Consider the following 22,749-nt stretch of genomic DNA (forward strand, 5'->3'; position numbering starts at 1 on the left):
GAGCAGAACTCCCAGTTCTGACCCCGAGCACAACCACACCCCTCTCTCCAGGCAAAGAACCAAGAGTTTAGAACAGCATGAGGCCCTTAATTGGGTTAATTGGGTTTCACCTGCAGCAGGTGGGTCAGACAGGAAATGTGACCCTGTGTGTGGAGGGGATGGTGCACATGGAGTGGTTTCCCTAAAGCACCAACAGCAGATGCCAACCAAGGCACAAAAGCTCTTTGAAAAGATGTTTTAAATGTATTTGTTTCAATGTGCTGCTGTTTTCACTCCTGTGCATTGCAATGAGAACCCAGATTTGGATTAATGAAGGGGGAAATCTGGGGAAGGGAAGGGAAGGGAAGGGAAGGGAAGGGAAGGGAAGGGAAGGGAAGGGAAGGGAAGGGAAGGGAAGGGAAGGGAAGGGAAGGGAAGGGAAGGGAAGGGAAGGGAAGGGAAGCCTGGGCTTTGCCAAGCGGCCTCAATTCTCTGGAGAAAAGGGCTAGCAGGAACCTCCTGAGTTCAGCAAAGCCCCTCTACTTAGAACAGCTGCACCCCATGGACAGGCTGGGCCCTGATTTCTTCTCCTTCAGGGAAGGATCTGGTGGACAGCAGCAGAGTGAATGTGGAGTTATTTGGCTGGAGACACACAGAAGCTGAGTGGCAGCTCCTCAGTTCATCCCCAAAACCCTTCAGAAAGAAAAAGGAGCTCCATTTCACTGAAAGGACAGGGATAAGATAACCCAGGCAGCAATAAATCGGCCTCCCCCAACGTGCTCTGAGAAATTACAGAAACAAATAGCCCCAGAAGAAACATTTGCAGATAGGTCAGAGGTTCTACATTCGCTTTGGCTTTGTTTATATCCCATTTCCCATTTCCCATGCCCCGGGGCGACACGAGTGAGACAGAGGCGATGTGACAAGCCCTGCACCCTCCAGAGAGGGGAAGGCAGCACTTTGCCATCATTAGGACTCGCTCCCACTGCTCCTGCAGGAGCCCAAAGCCCTGGTTCCAGCACTGGCAGCTCTTTGAGCAGAAGCAACAGCAAATAGCCCATCCCAGGGGAGCTATTCCCTGCATAAATAGCTGCATAAACAGCTCTGCAGTGGCACTCACAGGCTGGCTCTGGAGACTTTTATGTCTCCAGTTTCTAATGAGGACCAGTTTAATTTTTTTTTAACATCCAGTCTCCCCAATAAAAGTCATCTCCAATGTGGAATTGGCTCGGAGGATTGCAGTTCCTTGATCATGAGTGCTTTCAAGTGATGTGGCAGGGTGATCAACGTGAAGGTTGGATTAAGGTTTAGTCTGCAGCTTTTGGGAGTCATACAAGTCACTAATTACACATCCAGCCCTCAGCGCAGCATTGGGGAACATCACAGAACTACTTCAGGGAAGATTCAAAGAGAAGTAACACAGTTTAGCACTAAAGCAAGAAAGGTCCTGTGACATTAAAAAGCAGAATTTCCCTCCAAGCAGAGGTTTGTCTGTGCCTCCTGAGCTCTATTAAAACGCAGAGATGACAACTCCTGCATGTGCTGAAGAGCCCAGGCCAAGAGCTGGGGTCTGCAGAAGTCACATTGTAACTGAATTTCCATTTGCCTTCCAAAACACGGTTCTGGGCTGTGGAAAGCCCAAGAAGTGCTAATATTTAATTTAGCTAATATTTCATTTAGCTAAAGAGATCCCTCAGCTTCCCTGGGCAGGACCAAATGGAGCAGTGTCATTATTGCTGCTCAGGTATCAGGGCGAGATTAGATCTGCAATCAGGCACAGCTCAGCCCCACACCGCAGGCAGCAGGGCACAACCGATATTGGATTTGTGGAGGAATTTCTTTCATTTCACTTTGGATGTGTGACACCAGGCCAGAGCAGCTGTGGAGTGCAGATATGACAGATGTGGCTTGAAAGAACCTGGGGAAAGTGCACAGCAGCCTGGGACTGCTTTGTACTGAAGAACAGAGATTCTCTGGGACACAAAAAGAAGTTAAAGCTGCTCGGCCCTGTCTGTTCTCCAGTCATGCCCAGCTGCCACTTAGAACAAGGAACAAACAGAGAAGAGAAATTGGGATTTTGAAGCCTGCAAGGTTCCTGGCTGTTAAGAGAATAAGCAGTGATTTGGACCCCACAACCAAGCCCAGATCCAGGGGGACAATGCAAGGTAGGCACCAGTTAATTGCATCATTTTCTTCCTGGTCATAAGTGTTCCTTTGCAGGACTGAAAGTGTTTTAATGAAATGCTGTTTGCATTCAAAAATAGGCTTTTAAGAGTAGTCTTGAAGACTTTCCCAAATTAAAAAAAAAAAAAAAACAAAAAAAAAAACCAAACCTTTTATAGTCTGTCTTGAAAACATTGATGATTTTCTGAAATTATTTTGGATGTCTCAAAGAAAGGTATCACAATGATCTCTGGTTTTAGCAACAGTCATTGCCTGACAAGGTCGCTTAAAAAAATCAACTGTGATTTCAATTTCATTCCAAAGGATTCACAGCTAAAATTTTCAATTAAAATTTTGAAAAAAATCCTCTCCCAGCAAACAGAAATGACAAATTAATTTGGGAAACGCTCTGAAACAAACTCCCCCCAAAAATATCTGCCAAGCTTTTATTTTAAGTTTCCTTTGTTTTCCAAAATTAGGTGTCGTCTTTCAATCAGCACCACCCCGGAGGATGAGATTTGTGTTCACTACCCTGGCATGTGTAATGATGCCAGGATAATTCGCAGCAGATGTACATTTGGGGAGAAAATTATTTTCCTGAGACTCTATTTGTGTGGGAGGATGAAGTATGGTTATAATGAAGGTGCTGTGGGAGCTGAATGACTTTGCATCTCAAGTACAGGTGCACTTGGGTGTAACTTAAACATAGTTTGCAATCTCTCTAAATGGAGCATTTATAGCCAATTACACTTGTCATTCACCTTGCAAATACCTCTATCTAATTTAACAGCATATGCAGCAAGCAGAAAAATAAAGGATATTCTATTAGGTGCCAGCAGAATAGAGGTGGAGGTACCAGCTCTGGGTCTAACACACGTCTGGCAGAATTCTGAACTGAAACAGAATGGATTCAGAGCGTGGCCTCCAATGCCCTTCTTCTCCCTGCATCAGAATCCTCCTGTCAAGTGTAATTTCCTCCAGGAAGACATGTATCTAGCTGAGATTTTCCAAAACCTGTCCAAGTGATTTGGACACTCACTTCTCATTAGTATTAATAGCAAATGAGCATGAGCATCTCCTCAGTGCCTTTGGAAATATCTGACACATTTTTATTTTGGTGGCTGTTAAATGACTCTTTGGGCAATCTGCACTAGAAATGACAAATTTCCCCTTTTTTTTCCTGCACTCTGATATTCCTAATGCCCATGAACCAAATGTCAAAATTTTCCCTCAAAAAGACAGCTGAGATGTGGTGAGAGGGAGGGCAGAGACAGACTTTTGCCATGTTTGGATTAAAGGACAAAGTTCACATTCCAAAACTGTCTCCTCCACAGAGGGCTGCAGAGACCAATTTTAGGATAACACCACATTCATTGTCATCTTTTTGTCACTGCCCTAGGCAGGGATGTCACTGCAATGGGAGCAGGGATGCAGAGGAGCTCCATGGCTCTGTGTCACAGGCTCTGAATCCCGGCAGGCCCTGGAGGACAGAACAGGAGGAAAGGAAAGGTGAATCTCTTTGGGAACACCTGGTCCATGCCCTGCAGCAGGGAACAGCTGCTCCTCTGAGATTTCCTCAATTTTTCACTGTTACACCTTAGGTCACATCCAGTTCCTCGTACTGTTCCCAGAGCTGGGACTTGAGGAACAGCAAATCAATTTTTAAACTGACAACAGGTTATATTCTCTCCTTTCTCCACCAAACTGAGGAAGCAGAAAGAGGCTTGTAAGAGATTTAATTTCTGTTATACCCAGCTCCAGCTTTTCACCTCCACACAAGGCAGAAGGAAGCCTTGCAAGCCACTTCTCCAACCAAAACAATGCAAATCCCTTCAGACTGGACCATGGAGCTTTTCCTTTCCAAGCCCTTCCTAAAGTCAGACTTACCAACAAACATAAATGCAAATAAGTGACTAATATTGAGTTCTACAAATCCATTTTACGTGGCTTCTTGATCTGTTCTTTAACTGACATGCCTTCCCTTTTTGCCAAATGTATTTTGTGTATTTATGTCTGTTTCCTATAATCTTTTCCATTTCTCTTATCGCTTGTATTTTAATAAAGCCACATGTACAGATTCAGTATCTTCTTTAGCAGCCAGAGAAGGAGATATATTTGTTCATTGGGGTTATTAAAATTCTAAATATCTCCCTCCTTTTATTTGATTTTAGTGAGATTCCAGACATTTTCTCAATACCAAGAAGATTGGATTCATTGGAATATGACTCTGACAGAAGTCTTGCAAGGAAACTTTAATTTTAGATCAAACTCCATTAACTTAAGATATCCCTAGAAGATGTGGACGAGGTGAACTTTTTTATGAACTATCTTCAACCCTAGTTTAAGATGAAGCTACATTTGGTTTTTTGCTTCTTAACACTGAGGTAAAACCCTAAAAGCAAAACTTGAGACCATTATTTTGATTTCATATATATATCTTAATTCCTGACAGAACTCCTGATGGCCGCTTTGCTTAAGCAAGGACAGACTTAAACATTTAAATCTGACTTTTGGGGTGTTATCTTCCTGGTACTAGTGGAATAAACTACTTAAAACAGAGTTCTGCTTTCCTGGGGCCTCTCTGCTGCTCTGTCACTGCTGCCTTTTACATAGAGAGCACATTATGTTAAGAGGCTCAGCTCAGCAATTCCAGTATTTGCTACCAAGAGAGACTCCAACAGTGATTTCTCCCTGATCCTTTGCAGAGCAGCAGGGATCTGTCTCCTGGTTTTCCCTCAGTGAACTCAGTGTCCTGTGGTTTTATGGATAAACTGGATTTATTGTTCTACTCACAGCTGTTTGAAGGTACATCCGGCCAAAGGGGGAGCTGGAGGAGTTTATTCCAACAAGACTCTAAAACACAAAGTAATTTTGATTATTCCCCTTGCAAACCTTCCCACTCACAATAAGATCAGTGGATTCACATTGCAATTTCAGTGGAACAAAGTGCTTGCAGGGAATATTTAGGAGCAATGACCAAAATCGGGGCCTGATAGGCCACTTGAAACTTTCTTATCCCTTCTTAATGCCATCTCAAAGCTGTTAGCCACAAAAAAAGATGACAAGATCAAACTGAAAGAGGGTAGATTATAGTACATATTGGGAATAAATTGTTCCCTGTGAGGCTGGGGAGGCCCTGGCACAGGGTGCCTACAGAAGCTGTGGCTGCCCCATCCCTGGAAGCGTTCCAGGCTGGGTTGGACGGGGCTTGGAGCTACCTGGGAGTGTGGAAGGTGTCCCTGCTCATGGCAGGGGGTAGAACTGCATGAGCTTTAAGGTCCTTTCCAACCCAAACCATTCTGTGATTCTATGAAGAAGCAAGGTTCAACTTTCCACCAATTCCTTTGGAGCCACATTAGAGAATCAGCAGAATTAATGCTCCGGGCTGCAGAGTCATCTCCTGCTCAAGAGGAGGAGAGCTGGCACTAACAGCTTTGCTGCTGTCGTTCCCAGGCCTCTCCAAAACAACCAAACAGCAGTTGTGTGTGTTTCTCAGAGAGGAAATTTATCTAAAACTCCCCATTTCTCGTGGCAGCCTTCTGCCACCTGCCTGTGCTCGCTGCATCTCTCACTGCCGGGCCATCAATCTCCAGTCCCTGCACCACTCTGCAGAGGGGCAGCCTCCTACTCCCCTCCTGTCCCTGCTGCCATCCAAACCCCCTGCAGGCTGAAAGGAGCCAGGAGCAATTCATCTCACCCTCACTGAGGCCTCCGAAACGTTTCTCTGCTGACTGAGGGCTCTGCCTTTAGTCATCTGCTAAAATGAGTTCAGCTCATTGAGCTGGCTTTTAGACAGAGTTAGGGCAGCAGATCCCACCACTGCCCGGTTGCTCAGCTGCCTTATTTATTATATATTATTTATTATATATTATTATTTATTATATACGTTTTTAACCTGGTCATGATGTGCTGCAGTGTCAGCCCTTGCCTCTCCATCCCTTTCACCAGGATCACAATGAATGGATCTCACCATGGTGCCATGAACTCTGTGCTCCCAGCAAGCTCTCTCCGAACACTGCACACCACAGCATCTTACACCTCATCTTGACCTGGGTTTCGTTTTCTTCCCCTCTAAAATCCCAGTGTTCATACAAACTGTTGCACCCAGTCACTGCTGGTTCTGTAAATCATTTCTCAAAGCAATCTGAACTACTAAAAATCAAATCACATTAAACTCACGTATTAAAATTTTAATCTAAGTCGGCATGGTCTTGGAGCTGAATGCACTCAGGCAAAAATCTGGAGAGTGGTGGTCTGGGTGTCTGCCACATAAAGTCCATAGCAGGAAGACCTCTCTGAATCCTTCTGCAATTCCTCCTCTGTGACTCAAAGCTCCCAGCTGGATTTGGTTGGGGGAGCTTGTTTCTCTCTTTGGTTTTGGGGCTTCCTCCACTTCTGGGCCGTGAGGGACAGGAAGGTGCATTTCCATCCTGAGATCACGGATTGAATGAAAGCATTGTCTGAGAGTAAATATTGCAATGTAAAATATTGCAAATGAATGCAGAGTGTCTGTTCACAGCCAGATCCCAGTTGATCAGAACTGCCTGTCAGATTTCATCCCAGTTTTGTGACCAGGCACAATGGTTACACTCACTCCCAGCTCCAAACAGTGTGGTTTGTTTGATGTGCTGGGAAGAAGAGAAGACTGTCTGTAGCTTGCTTTGCAACTAGCTGGAGGCCAGCAAAAAGACAGATATGTGACTGGGGAAGCAAATTCTGTACCTTATGTCTCATCCTCTGCCTTTGAGGTACAGCAAAGCAGGTCAGAGACTTGGCCATGTCAACCCACCCAGCATCCTTTCCATGGATGAAGGCAGGAATCTGGTGGAGATGTGTGCTGCATCCATTCCAGCCTCCCCAGCAGCCTCCTGGCACAGCACAACAGCACTTCCATCAGAGGAACACGGGTGGCTGCCACCAGCAGAGAGCCAACAGCTGGACTGCAGGCGTGTGTTACCTGCACTGGGATGAAGGGCTGTTCTCAGGAGCCTGGGGTGCTGCAGCAGCACCTCAAACCCACACAAACACAGTGCAGAGGACAATTTCAGGAGGTTATAGGGCAGCACTTCAGGCCTGTGCAGGTACCCAGGGGACACGGCAGCATCTCGAACCTGCACCAACATGGCACAGCACTCCTGAAGGGGCAGCTTCACGAGGCTGGGGATAACGCAGTGGCTCAGTGCACAAACACAGCGTTAGAACTCTTGGAGGGACCACTTCTACGGCCAGGTGATCCAACAGCACCTCAAAGCTGTTAGTGAGCACTCTTGGCAAGCCAGTGTGGTGCAGCCAGGAACAGGGCACCCCTCACACCTGCCTCAGCTTGGTGCAGCGCTCTGGAAAAGCCAACTTTGAGAGGCCGGGAATGCAACATCACCTCAGGGCAGGGCACACTGCTGCAGGAGTCACCCCTGCGGTGGGGACCAACCATCGTCTCAGGGCATGGACCGGGGACTGCCTGAGGGCACAGACCCTCTATCGCCCCAGGCACTGTCCCGGTGCCAGCTCAGGGCACAGCTCCTCCATCGCCTCACGGAGGGGAACTCTCCATTGTCCCAGGGCAAGGACCCGGTGCCATCTCTGGTCCCGGTCCCAGTCCCGCCCCAGGGAACAGCCTCGGGGCAGGGAACCGGTGCCACCTCAGGGCACGGACCCTCCCTTGGCCCAGTTGCTGTCCCGGTGCCGCCTCAGGGCACGGACCCGCCCCGGCCCCGGGCGCGCTCCCGGTGCCGCCTCAGGGCACGGACCCACCCCGGCCCCGGGCGCGCTCCCGGTGCCGCCTCAGAGCACGGACCCGCTCCGAGCCCGGGCGCGCTCCCGGTGCCGCCTCAGGGCACGGACCCACCCCGGCCCCGGGCGCGCTCCCGGTGCCGCCTCAGAGCACGGACCCGCTCCGGGCCCGGGCGCGCGCCCGGTGCCGCCTCAGCCGCGCCCGAGGCGGGAAAACGCTCCCGGCGCGTGCTCGGGGCGGGGCTAGATGGCCCGATGGGGCGTGGTCTGCGCGCGCCCGCCCCCACCGCCGCCGTTCGGGCAGGAAGGGGCGGGGCCCGGTGCTCTACGGAAGCCGCGCTGGCGCGCTCGTGTCCCGGCGGCGGCTGAGGCGGCGGCCCCGGCCTGAGGGGCTGCGGGGGTCCCGGGGGTCCCGACGGGGCGGGGAACGGGATGGCGGCACCGTGAGGAGCTCGGTGAGCGGCGGAGGGGCGGCCTGGGCCCTGCGGCGGCGGGGGGAGCCGGTGGTCGGGCCGGGGCGGGCAGGGCGGGAAAGCGGCCTCGGGGCGAGGCTGGGGCGGGAGCGAGGAGGGGCCGTGAGGGCTCGGGGTGCGGGGCGGTGGAGGCCGCTGCGGAGCGGGGGCTGAGGGCTGGGGCCGCCGAGGGGGTCCCGGCGGGCAGAGGGTGCTCAGTGTCCCCTGTGTCGCTCGCAGCAGCCTCAGGCCGGACTGGATGCCCGCGGGCGGCCGGACGCTGTCACACGCTGCCCGCGCTCTCGGCAGGGGCACGGCGCTGCTCTGCCTTCGCCCGCAGCTGCCCTTGCCCAGACCGTTCCGCCGCTCTGCCGCAGCGAGCCCCGGGTGCCGGTGCCGGCTGCTGTTCCAGCCTGTCCCCGTGCCATCCCCGCAGCCCCGCGGCGCTGCCGGCGCGGGTCCCCTGTGCCTGCCGGTGGGCGGCTGGCTGCGCTCGGCCTGCGCGGCGGCCGGGGACATGGCGGAGCAGCGGTACTGCGTGGACTATGCCAAGCGAGGCACCGCCGGCTGCAAGAAGTGCAAGGAGAAGATCGTGAAGGGCATGGTGCGCATTGGGAAGATCGTTCCCAATCCTTTCACCGAGTCCGGGGGGGACATGAAGGAGTGGTACCATGTCAAGTGCATCTTTGAGAAGCTGGACAAGGCCCGGGCCACCACAAAGAAAATTGAAGATATCACAGACTTGGAGGGATGGGAAGAGCTGCAGGATGAGGAGAAAGAAACAATCAACAAGTACATTTCAGGTAAGGCACGAGGCAGTGCTAGGGTCACTTCTCTCTTATTTTCAAGTTATGCCAGAGGTTGTCACCCAGCTGTGCCTTTGCCATGAAATCCTCGTGGTTTTATTTGTGTGGCTCAGGGACAAAGTGTGTGGTGCTGCTCCAATCCCTGCCTCAGCCCTGTAGGAAAGGGAAGAAATGGTCACTTCTACAGTGACACTCCTCGATTCATTTGTCACAACTGATGGTGGACAAGGCCTAGGTGATTTAATTCATGGGCAGATAAAACCCATGAGGAAGCATCAGTTATTTTCCATTTCTGCTTTTTTCTGTGATCTTTACTAAATTACATATTGTTCTAGCTTTTGTTATCTGATAAACATCTGGGGGTTTTTTCTTCCCCAATTCCCATTTCTTTTAAGGCTTTTTGCTTTGTAAGCTATATAATATGGGGAGGGGTGTATGAGATTATTCCTGACTGCCTCTTTGAACGTTTCTGCTTTCCAGAAGCCAATTCCAAGACTGGAGGTACCCCGAAGAAGAAGGTGATAGTGCAGGCAAAACTCACTGCCACAGGACAGCTGACCACAAAAGATCCACCAAAGAAATTCTCTGGATTCTCTGGTAAGAATTAAGAAACTGGTTCTGGGAAATCAATTTCTTTTAATCTCAACATCAAGAGGTGTTTTAGCTTGGCTCAGATTGGTAGGTTTTTATCTGCAGATGATTTAGGGGTGTTTAATTCTGGTTTGTCAGAAGCTGTCACTGCTTGAAAGGTGTTTGGATTTCCAGTTTTCCCAAGGAGACAAAGGCTCTGCCATGACCCACACTGTCAGGCTGACTCCATCCCTACATCCATGGGCTCATTGCAGCCAAACCGAAGGTGTGTAGGCTTCAGTTATCCCATGTGGAGCTCAAAATCTGGAAAAAACATCTGAGGGATTCTCAGTTGTGTTCATGGAAAGGAAAACTTGTCCTGAGGAGCAGCTGCCAGCAGGACAGTCCATCTGTGAGCTCTGACTGGCCTGGCACACACCTGGAGCTCTGTGCCCAGAGCCACAACACAGCCAAAGACATCAGCTCCTGTAGGGGATTGGTGTTGGGAGACAAAAGGGATGGGGATGTATCCCCAGGTTAAAAATTACCTCAGGGAAATGTCTTGCTTTGAAGGGCAAAAGCCTACAAAGTAGGAAAAAAATTGATAAAGCAGAGGCATCTGGAAGGAGAAATTAATTTCACCATGGTTTAGTCATATTTTTCTGGTAGAATTAAGATCGAGGAAATGCTGGTGTAATGTGAAGGGTAAAAACAGTTGGAAGGTTTTGAGAAAAGTCATCAATTTTAGCTCTGAAGCTTTGCCAGCACACTGGGATTGTTCCCAGCTTGCCAGGCAGAGGTAACTTCAGCATTTGCTCCGTGTTGTTACAAAAACAGCTTGTGTTTGATGTGTCTGATGCAGCCAAGCCAAAGAATTCAGAAGATGCTGCTGCGAACTGTGCCCAGAAGCTCAGCCTGTCTGCAGCCAGGTGTGACCCCCAGCACAAGGACTGCCTGCTGCGCGAGTTCCGCAAGCTCTGCGCCATGGTGGCTGAGAAGCCGAGCTACAACGTGAAAACCCAGATCATCCAGGACTTCCTCAGGAAGGGATCTGCAGGAGGTATGGCTCCTTCATAGCTGGGAATTCTCAGCTCTCTCAGAATCAGCTGCAAAGGCTGGTCTCAAAAGGGAAGGGGAAATTCAAATCTGATTGTTGTGTGTGGTCCCAGCCTTGTGCTGGGGTGATTTCTGAGCTTTGCTTTTCAAAAGTGAGCTCTACAAATACCAAATTCAGACAAAAATGTCTCACTCAGGTGTTGTAGATGCCAAATTTAGAGACAAATTGTGGCTATTTTCCCTATGAATTCCAAGCCCCAGCTGTGGGTTTTATCCCCAGGATTATGCAAATGGACACAACCAACCAGAGCCTGGACATGAAATAAATCCTCGCTGTTATAATGGGTTTTGTTTTTTGGTTTGTTTTCCAGATGGTTTTCATGGTGATGTATACCTGACCATTAAGATGCTGTTACCGGGTGTCATTAAAATAGTTTACAACTTGAATGATAAGCAGATTGTAAAGCTGTTCAGCAGGATTTTTAACTGCAACCAGGAAGAAATGATCCGGGACCTGGAGCAGGTGAGTGCAGACAGCGGCTCTCTTAATTTCTGCTGTTCAGCTCTTTGCTTATGGAAATTCTGTAATGGTTTAGGTTTTTTACTCCTTAGCTTGACTGTTAGGATGGGAGCTGGTGATTTATTTTGGTTTTCCTTGGCTTTAGCAGTTTTCATAGCATTTTCTGCCATCTGGAACCTGTAGAAAATCATGTTTGAATGGAGAGCAGGATAAGAATTTACCTGGCAAAGCTTTGGAAAGCAAGACTAAAATTATCTGGGCGAGGTGGGCAGCATCTGTTTGTCTAAACTGCTTTATCTGGCACTTTGCTACAGAACTGAGTTTAATATAACTCTTTTTGTACCATCACATATCAAAACCTGGGATTCAATTAACAGACCTGTCACTGGCAGCTGCAGTTGGTTAATACAATTAAGCTGCTACAATTCAGGTGCTCAGTGGTGCATTGAGTCCCTGTGCACGGGAGCTGGTGATTGGCTGTGCACCCTCTGATTCACTGCGAGGTGCAGAAAAGGGGTGAATTAGATAATAAAGGTAATTTTTTCATCTCTGTTCATTGCCTTGCTGTGTACTGCCTTCTAGTGACATCACTAGCCCATCCCACATCCTTGGAGTTACAAGTGGATCCATCCTGAGGAAATAAAGGGTCTGTGCTGCTGCAGCAGTGAAAAATAGAGCCATGAGATGATGCTGGTACTCTTAATTACCTTTCTTGGCAAATTAAACAGCTGAGCAGCTTCATGTGTCGTGGCAGCTTCCTTAAGTGTTTGATTCCAATTTCTTTGTGCAATGCCAGCATCACTCCTGTCCTTTATCCTCACTGGAACTATGCAGAATCCCCAGTGGCACACCCATTCTCTGGCCGTGCCTCTCATCCACACCCTGGTGTTGTTTTTGGAGACAGGGAGATGTTTCTGAGACCATACGGATCTTCTTCGAGCAGAGCAGGACCTGTCCTCCGGCAGCCAAGAGCCTCCTGACCATCCAGGAGGTCGACGAGTTCCTCATCCAGCTGTCCAAGCTCACCAAGGAGGATGACCAGCAGAGTGTCCTGCAGCAGATCAGTCGCAGGTGAGGGAAGGAATCAGCCTCTGAAGGTTTGCCCAAACACTGGAGTGCTTCTCTACAAGCTGCAGTGCGTGAAAAATGAATCATGAGCCACCGAGCCTGAGCTCAATTAGCGTCTGTAAGCTGCTCATAGTGGTGTGATTGAGACACCTTGACAGCAATGGAGAGCATTTATGAGTCTTGTTCATGCTAGAGAGCTTTGTCCCTGCCTGTCAGGACACTTCAATCAAACAAGTGACTTGCAGTGACACCCTAATGGTGCTTAGCTGTTAATTGAGTTGCTGTTCTTAAGCATGTTGGGAAAAGCCTTCAAGTAATTCAGACAAAGATTTTTTTGGTCTGGCTCAGTTTGTGTTGATCTGAGGCTGAGGATTTTCCGATCAGTTACTCTTGATGCATTAATTAAGTAAATTTTGGAAGGTACATCAATACCGAGACAGAGTTAACGTTGGCATAAGGATTCTGGAAAGCTTTTTAGATATTCCCTTGTGGCTCTGAGGTGTCACTATTAACATGATTGGTTAAACCCTCTGCAAAGGGAGGGCCTTTTTTTAAAGGGTTTCTTCTCTTCAGCTGGAAAGTTCAGTTCACACCTTTGCTGAATCTTTTCTTCAGGTGTACGGGCAATGACCTGAAGTGCATCATCAGGCTAATTAAGCATGACTTGAAAATGAATGCTGGAGCAAAGCACGTGTAAGTGACACGGCCCCAGAAGTGCTGATTTCCTGAGGCGGCAGCAGCAGCAGCCCTGAGGCTGATCCATGTCCCCCTCTGTCCATGCCTTGCAGGTTGGATGCTCTGGATCCCAACGCCTACGAGGCGTTCAAGGCCTCGCGGAACCTGCAGGACGTGGTGGAGCGTGTGCTGCAGAACCAGCAGGAGGCAGAGAAGGTGCCGGGGCTCAAGAAGACCCTGAGCGTGCAGGCCTCACTCATGACCCCAGTGCAGCCCATGCTGGTAGGTTGGGCACCTCCTGGCAGCCAGGCACAGAGCAGAGACCCCTGCCTGGGAGGCTCAGGGTTGTTTAACCCCTGCCTGGGAGGCTCAGGGTTGTTTAACCCCCACCTGGGAGGGTCTGGAGCCAGGGCAGTGGCTCTGCAGGGCTCAGGGTTGTTTAACCTCCACCTGGGATGCTCAGGGGTCAGGGCAGTGGCTCTGCGGGGCTCAGGGTTGTTTAACCCTCATCTGGGAGGCTCAGGGGTCAGGGCAGTGGCTCTGCAGTGTGGGCTGGCTCTGCAGGCCTCAGGGTTGTTTAACCCTCATCTGGGAGGGTCTGGAGCCAGGGCACTGGCTCTGCAGGGCTCAGGGTTGTTTAACCCCCGCCTGGGATGCTCAGGGGTCAGGGCACTGGCTCTGCAGGAGCTCAGGGTTGTTTAACCCCTGCCTGGGAGGCTCAGGGGTCAGGGCAGTGGCTGTGCAGGGCTCAGGGTTGTTTAACCCCTGCCTGGGAGGCTCAGGGGTCAGGGCAGTGGCTCTGCAGGGCTCAGGGTTGTTTAACCCCCGCCTGGGATGCTCAGGGGTCAGGGCAGTGGCTCTGCAGGAGCTCAGGGTTGTTTAACCCCTGCCTGGGAGGCTCAGGGGTCAGGGCAGTGGCTGTGCAGGGCTCAGGGTTGTTTAACCCTCACATGGGATGCTCAGGGGTCAGGGCAGTGGCTGTGCAGTGTGGGCTGGCTCTGCAGGCCTCAGGGTTGTTTAATGCCAGTTTAGAAAGCATCTCCTCCTCCAGGCCAAGTATTCAATATACTCAGTAACTGCCAAGCTAAAACCTTGCCTTGCTCTCAGTCTTTTGTATTTGTTTGCTGTCATTGCTGAAGTTGATCCTTTCTCTGGAAAGAGTGTAAGCTTTCCAGTGGATTAGAGATTTTAAAAAGTCTGGCTTTTTGTGTGAACAAATTAGAGTTAAATATTTACTTCTGGGCTGAGCACACTCCTACAGAAGGCACAGTGCACGTTTTAAAGCATTTGGAGAGGATAAGCACTGAAAAGCTGTAATTATCTGGGCATATGCAGATATTAGTAAGTGAATAATTAAGGAAATCTTGGACTCGCTAGCAGAGCTTCTGGACAAAAAGCTCTACAAGGGGATTCGTTGTAGCTCATTGGTGAACTTGGGTAAGAGTAGCTCTATGTTCCGTGTGTCAGCTGGGTTTTGGCCCCTCTCCCCCAGGCTGAGGCCTGCAAGTCCATCGAGTACGCCATGAAGAAGTGTCCCAACGGGATGTACGCCGAGATCAAGTACGACGGCGAGCGCGTGCAGGTGCACAAGAACGGGGATCACTTCAGCTACTTCAGCAGGAGCCTCAAGCCTGTGCTCCCCCACAAAGTAAGCACCTGGCACTGCCTCACCCCTTGTGCCAGCTCTTCTGCGTTCCCAGTAGTTTCCTTCTACAGGCAAGGAGGATTCCTTCTCATTCTAGTTTATGTAGGTGTGTAGAACGTGGAAAAGCAACACCTAAAACTGTAATGATTTAATTCTGGTGCACATTAAGAGCTAGGAATTAAATTTCATCTGTCTGCTGTGGAATCCTCCCTTTGCACTGCATTTTGGGAGCCTTGCTGCCAGTTGGGTGACTTGGTTCTGTTCATTAAAGCCTCATTTTTCTATTTGTGGACTGCTGTGGGTACCATGGAAGTGCAGATGTGCCTCACATACTTGAGGAGAAAACACCTCCATTGGAGTGAATCCCTCTCTTCAGCCAGTTATTTTCCTCTATTTTTTTTTCTTTTCCCAAGGTAGCCCATTTCAAGGATTTCATCCCCCAGGCTTTCCCTGGTGGGCAGAGTATGATTCTGGATTCAGAAGTTCTCCTGATTGACAACAAAACTGGCAAGCCACTTCCTTTTGGGACTCTCGGTGTGCACAAGGTAAAAAAAAAAAAACAAATAAAAATGGGTTTTGTGTTTGGAGGTTGTTACACTGCTGACTTATACACAGTCTGTTATCACAGGATAATATCAGAGCTCTGGTGCTTGTTAGAGCATCTGGGGAAAAAAAGATTATTGAGAAGGCTGATATTGAAAAGCTACTGCTCTAATACAGTAAATTTGATATTAACCTGATCCCTGGCAGGACATTAACAGAACTTAATTTCAATAATACTAAAAAATATATTTGGGAAATCTTGCAATTCTGTCATTGTTTCTCGTGGCTTGAGCAATGTATGGCAGCCTGGGGGACCACAGGGGATGCAGTGATTATTCCATGCAAATGTTATGTAGTGCTTGTGTCTAGACTGAATGGGGGTGAGGAAAGGGACAGGAAAATGAAAATTAAACTATAAGTGCTTAAGTTAAAAGTAGCCATTAATCTGCTGTCTGTAGAAACGTGGTGGGGTTTTTGCAGCAGTAGTGACAGATGTTGCGTTGCCCAAAACCATTAATGTTTTTAGCATTATTTTCCATTCCTAGGAAATGAACATTTTTGATGTTCTCAGCTTGTGCTTGGACACGTTCAGTGTAAATCTGAATTGTCAGAATGCTTCTTTTAGAAGAGGCATAAGCTTATCATACCTATAATACTTCAGAGATAAAAATCCATCCTTTTATTACTTTTACAAAACTGTTTGCTGTGACTGCAGAACCCTGTTAATTGTGTTTCAGAAAGCTGCTTTCCAGGATGCCAACGTTTGCCTCTTCGTGTTTGACTGCATCTACTTCAATGACGTCAGCCTGATGGACAGGTGTGGCTGCCAGGGGAGAGTGGCTGGGCTGGTTTTCTGGGATGGGCTGGAAAACCCCACTAATGCAGACAGACCAGTTCACCTGGGCTGTCAGACTGGCCGCTCACTGGGAAATCAGGGCAGCGTGGGAGGGACCTTGCTGTTCCATGGAGTTTTTCTGTGGAGCTTCTCTTGCTCTCCAAAATACTGGGATTAGCTACATCTCAGCTGCTCATCTCACATCCTCTAAACACAGTTCACATGGGAATTTCCATCCTGTCACTTCCTGGAGGAAACTAAGAACTAGTTGTCCTCTCTGGAGCTCCCTAGGATGAATGATTTAATGACTTTAGCAGCTTGTTTCAATGTTCCCGTTGGGATTGTTGCTTGTCCCTCACTGTCCCTGCCCTGCCCTAGGCCCCTCTGTGAACGGCGCAAGTTCCTCCACGACAACATGGTGGAGATCCCCAACAGGATCCTGTTCTCAGAGATGAAACATGTCACAGTGAGTCCAGTGTGCCCCTACAACCCTGACCCTGCTCTCCAGCACGTGGCTTTTCTTTATGATTACCTCTGCAAATTCACCCCGGCAAAATGGATCTCTTTCTGCTCTGTGTGCAAGGCTTCTTGAGCCAACACTGTGTTCCCATCTTCTCCTGGCCCCACCCCTTCAGTATAATCTTAACTTGCATACCTCAGGTTTCCTGGCTTGTTAATGATTTTGTAGCCATTGTCACTCTGACCCTGCTAGGAGGAGTTAAATCCTGCTGTCACTCTGTCACAGTCTGTGCTGTGCAGTGCAGAGCTGTGGCTGCAGCCTGATTGAAGGGAGCCAGGCTGTGCCACTTCCCAAACTGGCAGCTTCACGTGCCACGCAGCCTTGAGACTGGCTGCTAAAATCTGCACTTAGGCAGCAGCATGCTGGGATTTTCCTTTGATTATGCACAAGCCTGATGTCCCATTATTTTTCCCCATTGCTGCTGATTTCTGTGGCACCTTGGCTTTGGTGGAGAATGCTTGGACACTTTGGGCAGGTGGCTCACAGGTCCCAAGGCAGTTGGATGGAGAAGGAAGCAGGCACTGCTGGCTGAGCGAATCTGACTTGGGACATTCTGGGACACGGCCAGTGGGGCAGCCACGTCTCTGAGGGGTATTTTTAACCTTCTTTTCTGGGGACATATTCCCAGCTTAGTCACTGGGTGTGCAGCAAAGAGAACGTGTACAGGATCCTCTTTGGAAAACTGTTGTGAAAGTACCTCTTCTTCTCGCTGCAGCCGCTTTGGGTTTAGTGCACCACTGCCCCAAACAAAAAGCCTGAAGAGCTCAGCCCTTTTTAGAGTCCTGAGCTGACCATGATCCCTCTCCTTTGCAGAAAGCTTCAGATCTGGCAGACATGATCACCCGGGTCATCCGGGAGGGGCTGGAAGGGCTGGTGCTGAAGGATATAAAGGCAAGTTCCCTTTCACTCTGTACTGGTGTCAGCTGGGAATTTGGGAGTGACAACAGACAGAGTCAGCTCTGTCAGAATCACACACCGAGCATTCCAGAAACATCTCTGGGTTCCTCTCAGTGCTGACACCCAGTCCAAGCTGCTGCTCCTGCTGTGCTCAGGGGCTGCTGAGCTGCCAGGGCTGTGTGAGGAGCTGCTGCCCAGCAGGAGATCTCTCTGAGGGGGCTCTGCCTTCCTTTGCACAGGGTAATTATGAGCCAGGGAAACGCCACTGGCTGAAGGTGAAGAAGGATTATCTCAACGAGGGGGCAATGGCTGACACTGCTGACCTGGTGGTGCTGGGGGCTTTCTATGGACAAGGCAGTAAAGGTAGGTCTGGATTGGGTTAAGTCAGAGATCTGTCTATTCAAGGAATTCCCAAGGTTTTCCTGTTCCAGGCCTCCAGAATGAGGGTGGCTGGAGTGGTGGTTACCTGCTGCAGCCCATCATGTCCTTGCTGTGGCTTTGCTGGTTGGCACAGCAGAGCTGGAGGTGTTGGCTGGGCTGTTGCACAGTGCAGGGGCTCTGTTCAGCTTTCTGGGTGGCCCTGCAGCCATCACAAGCCCAGGCCCCTTCGCCTCCCAAAGACACAAAAGGGTTTTGGCTCAGAAGAGCTGTGGCTTGTCCTGTGCAAGCTGTGAACTCTGCTGTCCCTGTGCAGGTGGGATGATGTCCATCTTCCTCATGGGCTGCTACGACCCCAAGAGTGAGAAGTGGTGCACGGTGACCAAGTGCTCTGGTGGCCACGATGACGCCACCCTGGCACGTCTGCAGACAGAGCTGGACATGGTGAAGATCAGCAAGGTGAGAGGGGGAGCCCAGGGATGCTCAGCTGCCCTTGAGGTGCTGCTGCACTGCAGGAATGAATCAAAGCTCATCAGCCACTTGGCACAAGTGAGGTGTCAGCAGCCAGCTCCTGGAGGAGGCACTGCCTGGGATCTGTACCCAGACGCTGAGTGGGAAGCCAGGCACCATCTGTTTCCTGCTAGGACAAGGTTTTGTTGGGAAGATCCCAATTTTTTATCTGGATTTTTGGGCACGTTGTGATTGGCAAAGGCAGTCACTAGATGGGGCTGTGGGAGGGAAGTGCTCAGCCAGACTCTGCTCTGGTGGCTCCATCACCTGGGGTTGGAGTTAAAATTTCTGTGAGTAATTTATCTTGCTTTTCAAGACTGGACAAATAAACAGCTGAATTTTAATATTACCTTGACATCCTGAAGGCCATTTGCATCAAGGTTATAGAATCTTTAAAAAAAAAAGGGTAGTTTTACATGAATCCCAATTGGAGCACAGTGTTTCACACACAATGACAGGAACTGAGGGCTGTGTGTCAGGCAGTATTTGTGATTTTCTGGATGAGGCTGCAGATCAGTGCAAGTTCCATGCAAAGGCAATGTAATACCTCTGTGCTGATCTACTTCTAGGTTGTGTTTCAGCAGTTTCTGTTGTATAATTTGTTTTATATAAGATGATAAGTGTCAATAATTTGAATTTTGTGCTTTTAATTAATAGGATCCTAGTAAAATTCCACGGTGGCTAAAAATTAACAAAATCTACTACCCAGACTTCATTGTCCCAGATCCAAAGGTAAGTGCTCTCATAATCATTTCACATTTAACATTTCCCAGCCCTTATTCTGCAATCCTCTATAAATCCTTTACAAGGACAACTTAGAAGTTGTCTCTGCTACAAAATAAATCTTCCCACTTGGAATGGGAAATTAAGCACAAGTTTTTATCTCTCAATCTTGCAGGTGCATTTGAGGCTAAGAGCTTCATGAAGAAATCACACCTGCAGCAGTTTTGGGAAATATTCTTGTGCATTAAATCCCTTCCAGAAGTGAGCTTGCTTTAAATTTGAGATATGAGAAATCTGACTTTAAAGGGTTGAAACACAACTGCCTCCCAAAAGTTGCTGTTGTAGGGAGTGTGTCAGTATGCTGTGTGTGCCTGAAGGAGAAGGTGTTGCTTAGCAATTGGCATTTTGTGTTAGTGAAGGGTCTCCAGCCTAGAGAAAAAGTGGTTTGAATAATGCAGGTGCCCAGCAAGGCCACTTTGTGTATATGGAGCTGTGCTGGGCTGGAGAGTGAGGGGGGGTGAGGCACTCTGAGCTGGCTCCTGCCAGAGCCCAGGGTGTGACGTGGCTCCCTCCCTGTGTCCAGAAAGCCCCGGTGTGGGAGATCACGGGCGCCGAGTTCTCGCGGGCCGAGGCGCACACCGCGGACGGGATCTCCATCCGCTTCCCGCGCTGCACCCGCATCCGCGACGACAAGGACTGGCAGACTGCCACCAACCTGCAGCAGCTCAAGGTGGGTCAGCACGGGCCCCGCGGCTTCTGGCACCGGGCTGAGCTTCAGGCAATCACAGCACGCGCTGGCGGCACCTGCTGCCTGTGACGGCGCCTCCCGCTTGCCCTTCGTGCCAGGCTCGGGCTGGGTTGTCCTGCTGGAGGCCTCTCGGGTCCCTTGAGCTGTTGTGCCCTGTCAGAGAAGTCTCTGCAGGCAGTTGGTTCCATCAGCTCTTGTGGCAGGGTGAGGAATTGCCTTCCTCAGAGGTAATCACAGAATGAACTCTGTTGGCAAAGACCTTTTGAGATCATCAGGTTCAACCTATGACCCAACACCTGCTCAGCAACTAAACCAGGCCACTGAGTGCCACGTCCAGGGCACGGTGACTCCACAACCTCCTTGAGCAGACCTTTGTTCTCTCCATGCTCACTTAGTTTCCCATCACTTGCTGAGACTGGGAGAGGCATTTGGAAGCGCCTGTGGATATCCTGGGGCACAGGGGCCAAGTGGCACCAGCCAGGATCCCTGGGCTGCAGCCACCCCAGTGCCAGCCCTGGCCGTGGGAGGGCTGGGCGAGCTCTGTGCTCAGGGGAGCTGCTGCAGTTTGGGGCTGGCAGCAGCTGCCAGGGCTGCTGTGCAGGAAAGCAGGAGTGATGCAGCCCCCAGGGGCTGCCAGGATCCCTGTGGGGAGGAGAGAGGAGCAAACCCCTCTGCAGTTGGTCCCTTGCCACAGTGAGCACTGGGCACTGCTCATCCTTCAGGCTCTTGCTGTGTTGCAGATGATGTGGAGGTGGCTTTTACTCCTCCCTGTGTGGCCTCTTAATGCCAGGAGAGGGATGGAATGCTGGGACAGAGGTGACAGGAAAATGACTGCAGAGGAGTGCAGGAAGAAAAGGCTTTGGAGCAAACACCTCAGGGGGGAGAACACCAGAGCAGTCTGTGCATCACAGCTCGTGTCCAGCGTCAGACATGATCAGGGCTGTTTCTCTGGGCAGGAGCTGTACCAGCTCTCCAAGGAGAAGGCTGATTTCAGTGTTGCAGCCGGGGAGGAAGACGAGTCCACAGCTGGCAGCAGTGGAGAGAATGATGGGAATTCCAGGTCTTCCACACCTCATAGCAGTATTAAGAGTCCCCCAAGCAAGTCACCTGCAAAATCCGAGAAGGCAGAAGGTGAGATGATGGTGCTTTCGGGAAGGAGCCTGGGGCTGTGTCCTCTGTGCTTGGGGCAGGCTGGCTCTGGGCCCTTGCCTTCTGTGAGAGGCTTGGTGATGCCACCTTTCACAGGGATCTCAGGGGTAATGGGCAAAGCTCTTCAGATCCTTGGTTTGGCCCTGTATGAACTGAGTAGCCACAGCTCTGAGATGTCCTGGGATTGGGAAAAGAGGGATGGCAGCAGCTCTGATGATGCTGTTCAGGTTGGTGTTCACTGCTCCCATTTCTGCAGGTCACAGCCCTTTGGTGTGAGATTGTTGGCCATGAGCCAGCGTTTAATTTGATTTGGATGGAATTCATGTGTATAAAAGGACACGTGGCTGGAGGTGATTTCCTGGTGAATTGAGCTGGAACACGAAGCAGATTGTGAGCAGTTTCACAGAGGACAGAGTGGTGACAGCATGGAGGGCAGGTGGCAGCAGCAGCCTGGGAATGGGGCAGGAGGCTGCCCCACAGCATTTCCAGTAGAAAAATGGGTCTCACTAGGGACAGTAACTCATGGATTTTCCAGAAAGCGGGGAGGAAGCTTTCCCGTTCTGCTCTTTACTCTTTCCCCCAACACAACCAGTATCTGGACAGAGCACATGCATGAACCAAATTTTTGTTTTTAGACAGCAAAGGAGTCATTGGATCCCCTCAAAAACCCGAGGAGAAACGAGGGGAGAAGAGAAAAGCATCTGAGATGGAAGACAATGGAAAAAAGGTACAGACAGCAGGCCAGGACAACAGCCAGGGCAGGGTGGGGGAGGCTGGGGCAGCTGTGGTCTGTTCACTCCCATTCCAGGGAATGCCCGTGTTCACTCCCATTCCAGGGAATGCCCGTGTTCACTTCCCTTCCAAGGGCTGCCTGTGTTCACTTCCCTTCCAAGGGCTGCCTGTGTTCACTCCCATTCCAAGGAATGCCTGTGTTCACTTCCATTCCAGGGAATGCCTGTGTTCACTCCCATTCCAGGGAATGCCTGTGTTCACTTCCCTTCCAAGGAATGCCTGTGTTCACTTCCCTTCCAAGGAATGCCTGTGTTCACTTCCCTTCCAAGGGATGCCTGTGTTCACTTCCCTTCCAAGGAATGCCTGTTCGCTTCCATTCCAAGGGAAGTTTGTGTTCACTCCCATTCCGATGCCCGTGTTCGCTCCCATTCCAAGGGACGCCCGTCTTCGCTCCCCTTCCAAGGGCTGCTTTGCCCAGGCTCTGTCTCCTTCCCCCCTCAGCAGCCGCTGCTGGACATTTTCACGGGGGTGAAGCTCTACCTGGCGCCCTCCGTGCCGGACTTTGCCCGCATCCGCCGCTACTTCATCGCCTTCGACGGGGACCTGGTGGAGGAGTTCGACACGGCCTCGGCCACCCACGCCATCGGGGACATCGACGACAACCCCGGGGCGCAGCGGGTGACTCCCAGGTGGATCTGGGAGTGCATCCGCAAGCGCAGGCTGGTGGCGCCGTGCTAGCACGGGGGGCAGTGCTGGCACAGAGCCGCCGGGAACAGGGAGCTGGAGGGAACGGGAGGAGATCCTCCGTGGAGGGGTGGAGGGACAGAAGTGCCCTCAGAAGTAGCCGCAGCACTCCAGAGCAGCCCTGTGGAATGAATTGAAAGGGTTCTCTGAAGCAGTGTCACTGCTGAAGCCCGTGCTCCTGCCCCTGCTGGAGACCACCGCCCTTGTCCAGGTGCCGGTTCAGTCTCCTTGGGTTTTTAAAGTTTGGGTATTTTTATAGATAAATAAAACTGAAGCAGCTTCTCCTTTGCTGTCAGGACTTATTTT

At 50.4% G+C, this 22,749-nt stretch overlaps 1 protein-coding gene across 3 annotated transcripts; it reads left to right on the plus strand.

Moving 5' to 3' along the window:
* Positions 1–8,185: 8,185 nt before the first annotated feature.
* Positions 8,186–22,731, plus strand: LIG3 (DNA ligase 3). 3 transcript variants are annotated; one of them, XM_038157936.1, is made up of 20 exons: positions 8,186–8,327; positions 8,568–9,127; positions 9,611–9,727; positions 10,563–10,760; positions 11,128–11,279; positions 12,181–12,347; positions 12,960–13,037; positions 13,133–13,301; positions 14,512–14,667; positions 15,078–15,209; positions 15,945–16,024; positions 16,421–16,508; positions 17,376–17,453; positions 17,699–17,822; positions 18,154–18,296; positions 19,005–19,079; positions 19,654–19,800; positions 20,775–20,949; positions 21,603–21,693; positions 22,199–22,731. In XM_038157936.1, exons 2-20 carry the CDS (start codon positions 8,584–8,586, stop codon positions 22,578–22,580), a joined length of 3,096 nt encoding a protein of 1,031 aa, XP_038013864.1. In that variant the 5' UTR covers positions 8,186–8,327; positions 8,568–8,583; the 3' UTR covers positions 22,581–22,731. The 3 variants fall into 3 exon arrangements, with proteins under 3 accessions (XP_038013864.1, XP_038013865.1, XP_038013866.1); XM_038157937.1 differs by having other exon boundaries at positions 8,565–9,127; positions 21,603–21,694; positions 22,201–22,580; XM_038157938.1 differs by having other exon boundaries at positions 8,565–9,127; positions 21,603–21,694; positions 22,204–22,580.
* The last annotated feature ends 18 nt before the right edge of the window (positions 22,732–22,749 follow it).

This window comes from Motacilla alba, chromosome 19 (genome assembly GCF_015832195.1).
Source record: "Motacilla alba alba isolate MOTALB_02 chromosome 19, Motacilla_alba_V1.0_pri, whole genome shotgun sequence".
In the NCBI taxonomy this organism is placed as follows: domain Eukaryota; kingdom Metazoa; phylum Chordata; class Aves; order Passeriformes; family Motacillidae; genus Motacilla; species Motacilla alba.

Coding starts and splice junctions, on each gene's coding strand:
- LIG3 (XM_038157936.1), top strand. CDS start 8,584: ATGCCCGCGGGCGGCCGGACGCTGTCACACGCTGCCCGCGCTCTCGGC. Junction 11,280..12,180: donor TGATCCGGGACCTGGAGCAG/GTGAGTGCAGAC, acceptor TTTTGGAGACAG/GGAGATGTTTCTGAGACCAT. Junction 16,025..16,420: donor GACGTCAGCCTGATGGACAG/GTGTGGCTGCCA, acceptor GCCCTGCCCTAG/GCCCCTCTGTGAACGGCGCA.